This window comes from Lissotriton helveticus, chromosome 4_1, assembly GCF_964261635.1.
Source record: "Lissotriton helveticus chromosome 4_1, aLisHel1.1, whole genome shotgun sequence".
Lineage (NCBI taxonomy): Eukaryota > Metazoa > Chordata > Amphibia > Caudata > Salamandridae > Lissotriton > Lissotriton helveticus.
This window is the reverse complement of record NC_136063.1, coordinates 1,430,803,652-1,430,818,555: the sequence shown is the minus strand read 5'-3', so window position 1 is coordinate 1,430,818,555 and position 14,904 is coordinate 1,430,803,652. Positions and strand designations below refer to the sequence as shown.

The 14,904-nt window shown below is 45.8% G+C and overlaps 1 protein-coding gene across 4 annotated transcripts in view; it reads left to right on the top strand.

Annotated features, from left to right (window-relative positions):
* The window catches only part of KIF13A (kinesin family member 13A), an 836,323-nt gene that overhangs the window by 615,369 nt on the left and 206,050 nt on the right, over nt 1–14,904 (top strand). For all 4 annotated transcript variants that reach the window (XM_078687977.1, XM_078687975.1, XM_078687976.1 and 1 more), the window contains 2 exons: nt 1,575–1,674; nt 10,388–10,514. In XM_078687977.1, the coding sequence (XP_078544103.1) occupies nt 1,575–1,674; nt 10,388–10,514 (227 nt within the window). The remainder of the gene's footprint in view (nt 1–1,574; nt 1,675–10,387; nt 10,515–14,904) is intronic.

Here is a 14,904-nt window from a genome sequence, read left to right as displayed (position 1 = left end):
ACATTATATTTCTCTCACAAGGTCTTAGATTTTTTCTAGAAAGAACAAAACTCTCCAGATTTACTGAGCATCTGTTTGTCACAAATGGTGGTCTTATTGCAGCCAATAAAGAGCGCTAATGCCACCATTATCATTTTATTTCCATAACATTTACACTTTTTGCAACGTTAAAGGAATTCAGGATCCGGAGAGATAAAAATGCTTGTTCCACCAGACAAAAGGTCAGCATCAGTGGCTTTTTAAAGACATGCCCCTATTATAAACATTTGAAATGCAGAAATCTGTAGTTAGTCTGTATGCTTTCTGCAAACACAACTTGCTCATGTACCTTCTAGACCCGATGCAGCTTTAATTCGGTACGTTTTGTGCAACTTTATTTATTTGAAGCCTGGCTGGCCATGCGCTGTCGTCCACCCGTTAGCATTTTTGTAGATCCCAAGTGTGTTTCCCAACCAGTTTGTAAGGTGGGGACAATAATAAGAAAGCACCCTATTTGTGATTCCGCATCTCCCTATCTCTCCTTCACTGTGCCCACTTGACTGTCTCTTCAAACAGCTTATTCTGTGCTACAATCTTACAAGTATGTAGACACTGTGTGTAGTGGATGGTGACTCACATTTAAGGGGTGGATCACATGCTCGCGACTGACTCCCCCCACTAGAAGCGCTCCAGAGTTCTGTTAAAGTGATAGCGTTCTTTCGAAGACATTTTCTCAATCCTGCCCGCTGCACAGGGAACTGCCAACTGCACTGTAGGAAGGAGACAAAGTCAAAGTAGAAGAGTAACCCTGAAAGTATTTTTTTCTGTTGTTCTTATGTTGAGTGTAACCTTTGTAGAATTTTTTTTTTTTAATAATCATAGATTTTTCTGTTTTTTTCGAAAATAGGGCCAGGGCAGTCGATAGCGCTGGATGTGCTCCCCTCTTTCTTATAGTGTCTGTCCAATGAATTAATTAACTAACTTCATGCGGGCTGTTGCGTGCTTCTTGCCGATTCGAATCAATGCCCATAATTAAAACATTCTCACAGGTGGCACTGCCAGAAAGCATGATTGCATGTGGGTTTCTAATGGCATGGAATATTGAACTGGCCACTGCTGCTAATTCTCTTAATTGTTACAGGGTGGAGGGGGTTGGTGGCTGGGCTTTGAGTCTTACGAAGAGATGGTATCAGGGAGGAGCACTGTATTATGTCATCTGGTGCTATGTGCCTTTCAACAGTTCTTGGTTGTCGTTTTATCTGGACAAACACCTCTCTGTGACCAGAATCCATTTTAGTTGTCTATTCTATGTTGCAAATTTTGATGTTCCCCTATTTGATGTTTTGTTTTGAGGGGGGGGGGGATGAAAAACACAAATGCAATAGATTTGTGACTTGGGGGCACAGTGAGCAAAACTCTGCCTCATATTATTCCTAAAGGTAACTTAATTAACCAGACACACAGAGCTGTTGAATGGCATTGCTGTCAATTACACGATCTGCTGGGTGTTTCTTGTGGAAAAAACAAATTTTCTTCTCCTTTGTCTTACAGTGAATTTTACTAACCTCTTTTCCTGTGTTCCACACCCTCACCAGGAGGAAGATTTAAACACTGTAAGGGAGCGGTGGTCAGAAGCACTATTAAAGCGGAAAGAATACTTAGACGAGCACATTCAGAAAATAATCAATAAGCAAGGTTTGTAGATACCTCGACACATCCACTTCCATGAAAGATGTATTATATCCCAAAGTGAACATGTGAATTACCCATGGGCGATTTGTGACTGGCCGACTTGTTTCTAAACTCAACTGGGCGGGCATGCTTATGCAGATTTTGATGTTTCTGTGCCCTCAATATTCCACAGGCTAATCTAAAGATTGTGTGCATTTACCTACAGAGCTATCCGAACTCTAGTGCCTTAATGGTATGCATTAGAAGAGGTATTGTTTAAGCAATAACTGCTCATAATTGATCAGCTGTTCCTTTTACTTTATTTGTACAGGTTAATTTGTTTGTAATCTGACAGTCCACATGCTGACAAACATTCCAATGTTATGCCTTTTATTTTATTATAAATTGCATAAGTACGGAATGGAAAAATTATTAATAAATGTTCACTTAATTTTTGTTCCCAAATGTGTGGTCTATAAAAGCCTAAGGAATCACAATGAAGAGAACGTTTATTTCTAGAAAGCTTTTTTTTACGGTGGATGAATGGCAAGCTTTCATTTTCAGAATGTGATCACTTTTAAGTTTTGAGTGGAAATTGCCTGCAACTTGTGACCAAAGTGCACTTACTTTAGGAATTTTCAAAATCAGCTGTTATTAGATGGTGCTAAGCCGGTGTTTACTGGCTTTAGTGTGCAGGTTTGAACAGCAAGGCACATGCAGCCCTCCTTTGTTACCCTGCCCCTACTCTGACATCTCCCTATGCATTTTATCTGTTTTATTCTCATAGATCAAAGTGGACTGAATTATTTGATGTAATGTGAAATTTTGAAAACATTGACCTTTCAACAAAACTCTCCAGTTTGTTCAAATCTGCAAAGTTTATTTTCCTTTGGGTCACACTTCTTTTCATATCTTTGGTTTGTCCTTTATGCACCAGTAATTGCATTTTTATGGAACGCCTAGTTAGTGTGATATTGGTGTCGGATGTATGACATTACAACGCATGCTTTTACATCGCATGCTTTTACAACGCGGTTTTTACAACGCATACCATTACAACGCATAGTGCTTTGGGGCGCTGGATAGTGAATAGTTTAATTTACTATTCCAACTCCAGTCCCCGTGGATAGTAGGGAAGGTGTTGGACAATAAATTAAACCTATTCCCTATCCTAGAGCGCCCCCCAGCGCAATGCGCTGTAATGGTTTGCGATGTAAAAGTTGCGTCGTAAAGGCACTGCTTGGTAAAAGTTGCGTTGTAAAGGATGTTTCCCCATTGGTGTCTGATTGACATCTTGTCCAGCCACTGCTTTTACATGTTTACTAACATCGTCTACTGCACACAGCCTTGTTTAGTTGGTCCTTGAAATATCTCTTGCAGCAAATGGAAGAGAAACGTCTGGTGCTCCAAAATGCTAGAATTTGAATACAAGAGTTCAAAAACAGTTTTAGGCACATAAACTGCAACATGTAGCGATCGAATGGCAATTGACTCAGTTTGGTGCTTCCCCATAACAAGATTTGTCTCATACAGTGGACCTCTGGTCACATCTACAGTGCCTCCTTGTGGAGGGAGACCTTTCTTTCTGTTCTTCTTGTGGAACAGTAGACCTAAGAGTACACCATCTGACCTCAGTCGGTTAACAATGTGCATGCTTAATGGTCACTGTCCCTGGGCCAGAATTGCTGTACTTCTCTAGTTCCAATCTCTGATTTGGCCTCATCTAGAAAGATTGCTATAGAAGTGCAAATAGATCGCATCCTTTAAGCCAAGATTGAGCGGAATATATAATGCCTTTGTGTATTAGCCAGAGTTCTTTAAATTCAATGCTTGCCTACACGAATGTGGCAGAGTTAATGGAGTGTGTTCACAAATGATTATCCCAGGAAAGTAACCCTTTTGCAGGCTCATTGTTGAAGTCGCCTATAAGGGAGACAATAGAGATATAAATTCTAATGTGCCATCATGAGTGAATAAAAATGCTTATTTGATCTAACAAGTCGATTGCCTTGTCTGATATATATCTATGCCTTATTTCTTTTTTTTTTCGCGCCATCAAGCACAGATCCGGTTGGAGCACGTACCTTAGTCACTTTTTGACTAACTTGTTTGTGACTTTTGTCTCTAATTCTTGAGTCTTGACTCCTGGTGCCGTGTAGGGATGCCTGGGCCTGGAGTGTGACCATGACTCGCAGTCATGTTCCGACTGTCTGGCCATGGCTCCAAAGGCTTTGCGGGAGCGGTCCCTAAAGCTACTGGAGGCCCAGCAGTCATCTCTGCGCCGTACGAGGTCCAGGGGTCGCTCGAGGGACCGACCGCGGAGCCATCATCGTCGCACCTCGGGGTCAAAGTCTTCACCCGCAGAATCGGGTAAGAGGCGTCACAAGAAAAAGTAGAAGAAGCATTTATGCTCTCTGACGTCCCCCATGTCCGTCTCCGGATGCAGACGAGGGGGCCAGGAGTCCCGCGGCCTACCCACCTTATCCGGGTCCGTCAGCGACTCCGGCCCAGGTGCAAGAATTCCTTGCTGCCATGGACCACCTTTTCAGGTCTAGGGCTCCCTCCGGCGCGCCTTCTGGCCCTGCAGTCCCTACTGAGGGCCCTTGCTTGACGGTGGCTCTGGGCCCGGCGCCGCAAGGTCCTCCGCCGATGGCTCCAGCGCCCCCTGTGACTCCGTTACCAGCGCTGCAATGGGTCCCGTTCATCCCACCTCCATTTTTGTCCGAGTTTCCGGTCAATTTTGTTTCGGCTTGGGACCCTAATTGGGACATGGAGCCAAATCAGTGCTAGCCGGCGCCGTTACAGTCGCCTTAGGAGCAATTGTTTTCCCCTGTGCCTCCCCCACCGCTGCAGCCTGTGCCTTGGGCCGTGGAGGAAGGGGATGACTGAGAGGGGTCGGAAGACCCTCTTGCATGGCAGTGCGAGTCCGAACATGAGTGGGCGGAGGACTCTGAGGATGCAGGTGGCCTTGACCTCTCCTCTGAGCCTGGGTTTGTCTCTCCTCCTGCTGTTATGGAGGAAGGTGCCACATATACTGTGGTGACCTTGATCTGCGTACTGTTACTCTCAAGACAAACCTCCTTACTGAAGTGCTTCAGCCGGCGGCAAGTTCTATGGAACCTCTGCTTCCGTTCAATGAGGCCTTGACGGATGTTTTGATGGGCATCTGGTCTAGACCAGGCACAGGGGTTCCTGTGGATTAAAACGTGGCCAGGCGTCATTGCCCGGCACCGGGTGACCCTGCCTTTTTAACAAATCATCCGACCCCAGAGAGCCTGGTCATTCAGGCCTCCACTTCCCAAAGTGCATTCCCTACCGCTCCACCGGATAAGGAATCGAAAAAGCTGGAGAAGTTTGGCAAGAAGCTGTTTTCCTTTGCCAGCTAGGGGCTGCGGTCTGTCAACACTGCATGCCTCTTGGGCCGATACTCTCATGCTGTGTGGGAAACGGTGGCACAAACTCTGTCCCAATGCTCGGAGGAGGTTCGGGCTGTACTTTCCCAAGCTGTTGCGGAGGGGAAGGATGCCGTGAAGTTCGGTGTGGGCTGGACATCGCTGACTTTTTTGGGGAGAGCAATCTCCTCGACGGTGGCCTTGCGTCGCCATGCCTGGTTGCGGTCCACAGGGTTTTCGGGGGATGTACAAAGTTCCCTCATGGACATGCCTTTTGATGGTACTCGCCTGTTTGGCGATAAGGCAGATAGTGCCCTGGAGCGTTTCAAGGACTCTCGGGCTACGGCCAAGCCCTTGGGTCTCCACACGCCCAGCCACATCTACCTTTCATTCCTTTCGTGCCACAGAAGGGGCGCCCCTACACGTTTGTTCAACCAGAAGCCTGCGCAGAACCAACCTCAGCGCGGCTGGGGGCGTGGTGGCCGCCGTGGCGGCACAGGGGGCCACCGTGCGGGTCAGTCCACCTCCATTTTTCCGCAGCCTCAAAGCCTTCCTAGTCCAAGCTTTGGGGTGCACCCCATGCCGGTGGGCAGCAGGATTCAAAATCACCTTCCCCACTGGCACTCTGTCACTTCGGACAAGTGGGTGCTGCAAATCGTCTGAAGGGGCTACTCCCTCCCCTTCGAGTCTGCCCCCCCAGCCATGCCACCTTAGTTCCACCACATGCCAGGGGATCACTTTGCGCTTCTCCAACAGGAAGTCACGCCCTCATGACCAAGGGGGCCATTGAGTGTGTTCCTGGGCCAGACGTAGGACGTGGTTGTTATTCCCACTACTTTCTGGTCCCCAAGAAGGAGAAAGGGGGCCTGCATTCCATCTTAGACCTTAGGAAGGAGATGTTCAAGATGTTGACTCTGGCTCAGGTCTTGGCTGCCCTCGACCCTGGAGACTGGATGGTAGCGTTGGACTTGCAGGAGGCATATTTTCACATCCCCTTACAGCCAGCCCACCGGCGTTACCTGTGGTTCACGGAAGGCCAGGAGCATTTTCAGTTTGCCGTGCTCCCCTTCGGCCTTACCGGCGCCCCTCGGGTGTTCACGAAAGTGATGGCGGTGGTCGCAGCTCATCTGCGCAGGTCAGCGGTGTAAGTCTTCCCCTATCTCGACGACTGGTTGTTGAAGGCGGGCATGCCCCAGGCAGTCGTCACCCACCTTCAGACTACGGCTGACCTCTTGCATTTGCTGGGATTCTCCATCAACGTGCCGAAGTCACACCTGAGTCCCTCTCAAAAGCTCCCCTTCATTGGAGCGGTTCCAGATTCAACGCTGTTTCGGGTTTATCCTCCCGAGCAGCGAGTCCAGGATATCCAATCTTCAGCCTCTGTCCCGGGTTTCAGTCAGGATGACCCTCCGGCTCCTGGGCCTGATGGCCTCCTGCATCCGGCCTCCTGCATCCTGCTAGTGCAACATGCCAGATGGCATATTCGGGGTCTGCAGTGGGATCTGAAGTTCCAGTGGGCACAACATCAGGGCATCCTGTCTGATCATGTCCAGATCTCGTAGGGCACTGCACAACAATTGCAAAGGTGGCTCACGAATTGCGATTGGGTCAATGGCAGATCCCTCTCCCTTCCCCAACTGGAGGTCACAGTGGTAACGGATGCGTCCCTCCTGTGATGGGGCGGCCACTTGGGAGAGGCGGAGATCAGAGGCCTCTGGTCTTCGGCGGAGTCACGGCTCCATATCAATCTTTTGGAGCTTTGGGCGATCCGACTTGCACTGAAGGCATTCCTTCCCACTGTCCGGGGAAGTGTAATGCAGGTTTTCACGGACAACACCATCGCCCTGTGGTATTGCAACAAACAGGGCGGGGTGGGGTCGTGGATCCTATGTCAGGAGGCCCTGCGCCTCTGGACATGGCTGGAACATTAAGGCATTACCTTGGTGGTTTAACACCTGGCAGGTTCTCTGAATGCCAGGGTGGACTAACTCAGCCGCCAGTGCTTGATGGATCACGAATGGCGTCTGAACTTCAGTGGGGAGTTAGATCTATTCACCACCGAAGAGAACGCGCAATGTCTTCAATTATGCGCGTTGGAATTTCCAAGGCTGCACTCGCTCGGCAGCGCTTTTCGTCACGAGTGGAGCTGCGGTCTGTTGTACGCCTTTTCGCCTATACCACTTCTGCCCAGAGTGCTGAAGACGATTCGGCGCAACCGGCCCAAGTCATCCTTTTGGCTCTGAAATGGGCACGAAGATACTGGTATCCCGAGCTACTCAGCATGGCGATCGATCAACCGATCCGACTGCTTCTTCGGGAGGATCTTCTGTTACAGCAGCAGGGGACGGTCCTCCACCCGAACCTATCCAGCCTCCACCTCCATGCGTGGAGATTGAGCGGCGACAGTTTTTTGTTTTGTTTTTTGAGTTTCAAAAACCTTTATTGTCCAATAAGGTAATGAACACAGCTGGTAGCCTACAACCATCAACTGGCCGGCTGCTCCACATTCGCAACACAGAATTAGCAAGAGACATTCATAGATATTCTTCAGATTAACACAGCATGCCGTCTACAACCCCACAGGGCCGGCCGCGTTTTCAGTCCTTATCTCCTACTATCTGGTAGTAACAAAGGTGTCGGATATGGGCAGATCGCGACTAGGTAACACCTGTTGCAAAGCTGTTGGATTGCCCGCCAGCCGATGACTGCAATAACATATGGACGGAACCATCAGGGTAGTAGTAGGGTTTTTTAAAGCCAACCCTTCCTGTATTATTTCCCTAGATAACTATATACAAAAGTACCACACAGCCAGTGCACATGAGGTAATCCGGTCAATAATATGCAGTATATACACTCACTTTGCCCAAGACTCAAAGATTAAGTATGCCACGATAGCCATGTAACGACGTAAGATCTGCTGGTGTAACGCCACACAGTAAACCAACATAGTCACCAATAATGTCTCAGATGCCCCGCCAGCTCCCAGTGTATGAAATCCCAACCTTTCTAAGCTTTGCATACAGCCAGATTTATTCAGTTCCACAATCAGAATCTGCCCTGGCAAGCATGTATGTAGTGTATGGCCCCCAAATGTCATTAGGCCTAGATTTAGACGGCAACTCCTCGTATTAGCAGGTGAGTTGGTCCTGACAGTGCGCCAAGTCCAACAGCCAGTCTTTCAGAGCAGGTGCTCTCCTACCCCCCCAGCACACTGCAACCCTACGCTTAGCCATTTGAAGTGACAGAGACACAAGCCTACGCACTCCCTTCGGTATGGTAGAGACCAAGCCCAGCAGACACATTCGGGGTGTACATTCAATCGTGACTTCAGTCATAGCAGTCAGTGTCGCCACCACAGCAGTCCAGAACTCGCAAACTTTGGGACATTCACAAGCCAAATGCACGAAGTCAGCAGCCTCTGTTGAGCGGCGACAGTTGACAGCTTTCGATCTTCCTCCCGAAGTCTGTGCTGTCGTTCTGGCAGCCAGGCGTCCCTCCACTAAGACTTTATACGCCTGCAGGTGGAATACATTTGTGGCATGGTGCACAGCAAAGGCTGTGGATCCCCTTTCTGCCCCTCTTTCTGAGATCCTTCTGTTCCTACTATCTTTGGCCAAGCAGGGCTCTGCTCTGGTCACTATCAAAGGTTATCTTTCGGCCAGATCAGCCTTCTCTCTTTAAGTCCCCGGTTGTTAACCGTTTCCTGAAAGGCATTACACATGTTTCCTACAGTCCCTTTCATAATGCCTCAATGGGACTTAAATCTTGTCTTGACCTATCTGATGTGCGCTCCCGTTGAGACCCTTCATAACTGTCCTTTACGTCTTCTCACTCTAAAGACACTTTCCTGGTAGCTACCACCTCTGCCAGGAGAGTGAGTGAGCTCCAGGCTCTTTCTTCTAAACCTCCTTTCCTTTCTGTTAATCTGGACAAGGTAGTTTTAAGGACCCGTCCTTCTTTCTTGCCAAAGGTTGTCACACCCTTCCACATCGGGTGGACCATCACTTTGCCCACCTTCTTTCTGCCTCCGCATCCTTCAAAAGAGGAAGAGAGACTCCATCTTATGGACCCCAAACGTGCACTTTTGTTCGATCTGAAGCGCAGACAACAGTTCCGGGTGGATGACCAGCTCTTTGTTGGCTACTGGGCGCCAAAAAAGGTCAGGCTGTGCACAAACCGACCATCCCTCGTTGGGTCGTTCTGTGCATCAAAGCATGTTACTCGTTGGCTAAGAAGGAGCCTCCTGTGGGGTTGCATGCCCATTCTACCAGGACAACGGCAGCCACTACTGCTTTGGGACGCGGGGTTCCCTTGCAGGACATTTGTCAGGCAGCTATGTGGGCCTCGTTGCACACATTTACCAAGCATTACTGCCTTGACAGTCAAGTCCGGAGAGATGGCTTCTTTGTCCGTTCTGTTCACCATGACTTTCTGGTGTAATCTTGTTCGCACATCCACCACTGGGGTTGGTATTGCTGGGGTATCTATTCTAAGGTAAGGAATCTATTACTAACGTGTCTCTTTCAGATGCACAAGTTACTACTTGTGTAACAATATATCTGTAAGAGACATTAGTTAGTGATAGATTCCTTATCACCCCACTCATCATCCCCGTTCTGCGAACTGATTTCTAGGGTTTAAGTCATCCCTTTCAGGGCCCTAGTTTCATGGCACCAGTGGTCAGTTTCTTGCATGGCTTTTCGTTCCTGGCGTGGAAAGTCGTGTACAGAACTGACGTCCGCGTGCATGGGTGACGCCTAAGTAGTCTCTGACGTCATCTCGGCGCTCACGACGCCAGCGACGGACCCGGAGCCGCACAACGCCACCTACCGACGTGCGGGGTACTAGTGACGAAAAACGGATCCAGTCTGATGCCTGGGGATATTCTAAGGTAAGGAATCTATCACTAATGTCTCTTACAGACATATCGTTACACAAGTAGTAACTTGTGCTTTACTCACACTTGAAATGTTTTTGCAGTAGGGCACTTGCTCATTCAATGCTGGAACTCTCCTTGAACATACCATTCTTCAGAGGAGACCATTTCTCTAACCTGGTATACATACATGCTGCACAAGCGACCACAGTGAAATAACAAATGAGTTGAGGTGCCTCCCATTGACTCAGACAGCCAAAGAAGGCTTCTATCCTGGTGGGAGGAGCCCTTTAATATTTCATTGTAACTTGATGACTTGAAAGCTGATTCTATTGACCCATGACTCCCATATTTTATAATATATTATAAGGAGGCAGAGATGAAAAGTTTATAGTTTATGGTTAAACAGGAATATGACTACTGTAGTACCACAGTAGTTACCTAACATTTAACTTTTCTTTTATAGAGAAAACCGAAGATGACATTGAGCGAGAAGCAAGACTTGTCGAGCAGTGGGTGGGGCTGACAGAAGAGCGGAATGCTGTGCTTGTGCCTGCACCAGGCAGCGGAATCCCAGGCTCCCCTGCCAATTGGTAAGTGAGGAAGGAGCTGAGAAATTACAGCCCATGGGATTCTGTAACTGTGCCTTCCTGGCATCTCTTCCTTCTGTACTCTTTCAACTTCTGCTTGCATGCATGCATAAGGATTGCGTCAAAATGAGACGTATATTGTGTTTGGTAGAAGAATGCCTTCATTCTAACAGTTGTTCTTGTGACTTGTTTTGAACAAATTCTAAATTTTTTATGTCAAAAATACGAAAAAAACACACTTATATTGGGGGAAGTTCAATAATGTGTGTTCATAGAAGGATTTACTTCTATGTGTAGGTATTTATTGTGAATATGATTATGGCGCAATGGGTGAAATGGAACAGTGAAGATAAGTTCTCTATTCTGATACTCATTTACAAACACCATTTCACAAGTATCAATGGTTATGAGTTTCCTTCTGTTGCATAGACTAGAAGGGATTTGCTTTTAATAATGCCATTCATTGTCACAGGGGAGCAGGTTGTCAGCAGGGAAAAGGCTCTTAAAGAATGCCCTTTCTAATAAAATAAAAAAACCCTGTTCATGAATAAGGGTACCTTTCTAAATTATTATCCTAGATTCTCCATCATAGGCAAGATTTATTTTTTGGCACTAAGTGTAAATGATCAAATGTCATTGGTAAGTCATGATCTGGAATAATATTTATAAATTCCAGATTATTGTTTTCTATTTTTTACTTGTCTGACATTGTTTTATCCATAAATGTGGAATATCACCATCACAGTGGACTAAATAACTTAATGAGGAAATCGGAGATCTGAATTGATCTGCAATCCAACCCCATTTGATATCTATCTGTGGCCAAACCTAACCACATCCTTTTCGTTTAGCCTATGATTCAGTATTCCTTCTTGACATGTGGTAGAAATGGAAAAGCATTTTCCATGCCTTACACCCATCTCCTTCTGTACAGTTTTCAGTTATGTCTCAGATGTGTGGTCTCTATACAATGCTGCAGGTTCTGGTTTCAGTATTTTTCTCAGTGAGAATCTAGATTAAAGAGGTAGTGTTTGGTACAGAATGCACTCTTATTGGCAAAATGTTCAGTTATCCATCAAGAAATGCAAAAAGTAGGACGATTGTTTTTATAAAAACTCTTGCTTATCATGATTATTTTTATAACCCATTTAATAATAATACACATTTTTATTGGTTGATTATTTAAAATCTTACAATTGATAATTCATATTACAACACATACATTTCGAGTACAAACATATTATTAGGCTAAAAATATAGTCATTATACTAATTGAGAAATTCCACATTTTAAAATATTGCAATTCTGAGTGGCACAAAACTTATTGTACAAATTAACTTTCACATTTTAAAATATTGCAATTCTGAGTGGTGCAAAACGTATTCTAAATATTTACTATGAATCCCTTTCTATGCATTCTCTTCGATCAAATCCTCTGGGGTCTAAGTGCTTGTCTGCAAGTCCGAATTTCACGGGTATTAAAATGCCACTTAAGTGCCAATCTTCTTTCTTCCCTCAATTGTGTACATATGCAAAGCAAATGGATAATGTTCTCTTCTCCCGTTTTACATAATCTGCAGGGTGTTTGTTCTGTATAACCCATTTCCTTGAATGTCACTCTAGTACAAACAAGGAGGTATGATTGCATGACTGCATTACTAAACAACATTAGCACATATCTTGCAGAACGAAGTTCATACAAACCATCCATTGAATCTGCCACAATCCCCATCACCACATGCATACTGCCTGGCAAATGCCACCCTAAACCTTGGAGGTTTCCAAGAGCATTACTTCGCAGTCTAAAGTGCAGGGCTGCCTACCTCAGGGTTGGAGAATAGACACCAGTTCTTCCAGGACTTCAAATGTTTTTGTGAACACATGCGGGCTGCGTACACAGGCCCTCCAGGCTCCTACAATGATCCAACCCCTTCTGCCATATCTCCACTGACTGAGGCTCTAGTGCCTTTCACAATCTGGCACTGTCCCTCTTAGCAATCACAAGGCCCAAGTACAGCAATATAGGTTTGTACCTATTACTATCTAGGCCATTTGTGATGTGTAATGAAGTAATTCTAGGGTCCTATAGATGTCCCAAGCCTAGCCCCTTCCCATGGCAACCAATCACCCTCTCCCAGATGAGGGTAATTTTCTCACAAGGCCAGACAGTATATTTGAACTTACCCCTGTTGATGCGAGCATCGTAAATACGTCAGTGAGGGCACCACTCCCATCTTCCAAAGCCTATCACAAGTACAGTAGGCATGGGTGCAGGTATTTGAGCTGTATGACTCGGAAATGTGATAAACGCGCGGCATGCCGAGGAGGCGCGTGAGCCTCCCTCTAGTAGTCTTCCACCAGAGACCCCAAATCTCGCTCACACAACTCCCACAAGTGGGCAAATGACTCAGGGGAGTTGACAACCAGGGACCGGTAGACAGCAGATATTTTGTGGTTTGCCAGATGAATAGCAGGATTTTGCCCTCCAGTGGGCTGTGTTCTAGATCAGTTGTGTAGGGTGTAAGTGCATGCTGGAGTTGTAAAAATCCGAAGAATTGGCTGTGATGGAGATCTTATTCCTTCTGCAGTTGAGCAAATGATTTCATAGGCACCACAGACATGACATCCCCATTTGGACATCCCAATGATATCTGTCTGAAGCCCTTCAGATCAGATATCTACCGAAGCAAGCGTCAACTCCACAGAGGTATCTCGCCAGTGAGGCGCTATGACCACCCCAGGACTCTGTTGCTCTCCTCTCAGACCAGGAACACCGCTCTTGTGGTGGTGGTGCTATGAGGTTGAATCACCATACAGCATGTGTGAAATCTGCAACTCCTTCATCTTCCCCTTTTCAGATTCAACGCCCGGTCCCCTGCCTCATCAAACTGCCATTCATTAGGAATACCAAGATGGAACACCATGTAGTATGATACTAAATTTGGGGTTGCCACTCCTCCCTTAAAGGTGGATGTAAAACACTTAGACAGTGCAATCCTAAGGTGACTTTGATTCCTCAAAAAGCTATGTAGAGCTGCACTGATGCAAGCGAAAAAGGTGTGGGGATTCATGTAAGGGAAATTCTGTAATTGATACAACAGTCAGGCAACGTCACCATCTTAAAGATTGCTGATTTCCACAGAAACAACAGTGAGAAAGTCAGCCAAAACTTGAAGTCTCTGTTCTTCCAGTCCATTTGCGGCTGGATATTTCCCCCCATGCCTTATGGACATCACCAGTGGCATAAACCCTCAGATATTGACTCCGCCCCCTGATATTCTATAAATCCGTCACCCACTTTATAGGGTACTGGGAGAACCCGATTGTGTATAATGAGTACTTATTTTGATTAATAGTGAGTCCAGAACTGATCCTAAAAGTGTTCAAAATCTGAAGACCTTCCAGGGCCAGACTAATGCAGTTTGTCTAAGAAAATGAGACCATTATCCCTTAATAAGGCTAGTCTATCAGGCACCCCCGGGGCTAATAAAATCCCCATAACGCCAAGGATGCATTGGCTAACAAGAAGGATAAGGGGCACACCTGTCGGGTACTCCGTTGTACCCGAAATGTGTCTGAGATCGAGCCACCTATCTGGACTTGTGCAATCAACTCTGTATATAACAATTTTACAGAACTAATTTATTTAGGACTAATGTTCATCTTAGTGAGAAGGGAGAACAAGTAATCCCACCGCCCAGAGTCAAATGGCTTGCCTAAGTTAGCAAGAAAGAACACCTGGGACCCCAGCAATCTTTCGGCCAAAGCGAGCATGTTGTGGACGCGTCTTATGTTATCAGAGGTTCTTTTCATGAATGTTATATGCACTGTATTTTAATGGAACGGAAACCTAAAACTACTGCACAATTACTTGCTCAATAGCAAGATTATTATTGAGAAATAAAAAGCACAAATGGTCAAGCTTAACTGATGCAGAAATTCACATTTATGTGAACAAAATCCAGAAATAAGAATATTATTTGACCCATACATGTTTTTTATGAATACTAATAGTATAAATGACATTGATATTAAGGGGCAGCTAAAAGTTTGCTTACAATGGAGCTCCAGGGGTTTGTAGTGAGTGAAAAATGTATACACTACCAAATGCCAACCTAGATTGCATTACAGTCCGTTCTTTCAAATTGTTTATTGCAGATATAGAAAATCCATAAAACACAGTACATTAGAAATGCAAAATTGAGAATAAAACCTGGATAAAATCACCAGTATAAGTCCATAGCGATGAAAACCAGACAATACATACAGAGTGTCAATGCTGCAAAACTACATTAGCACATAAAATATAAGATACAAAGTTTGGCATTCAAGTTGATTATGAATTATGTGAAAAAGAATAAAAACTTAGATTCGAAATACATATAAATATGCA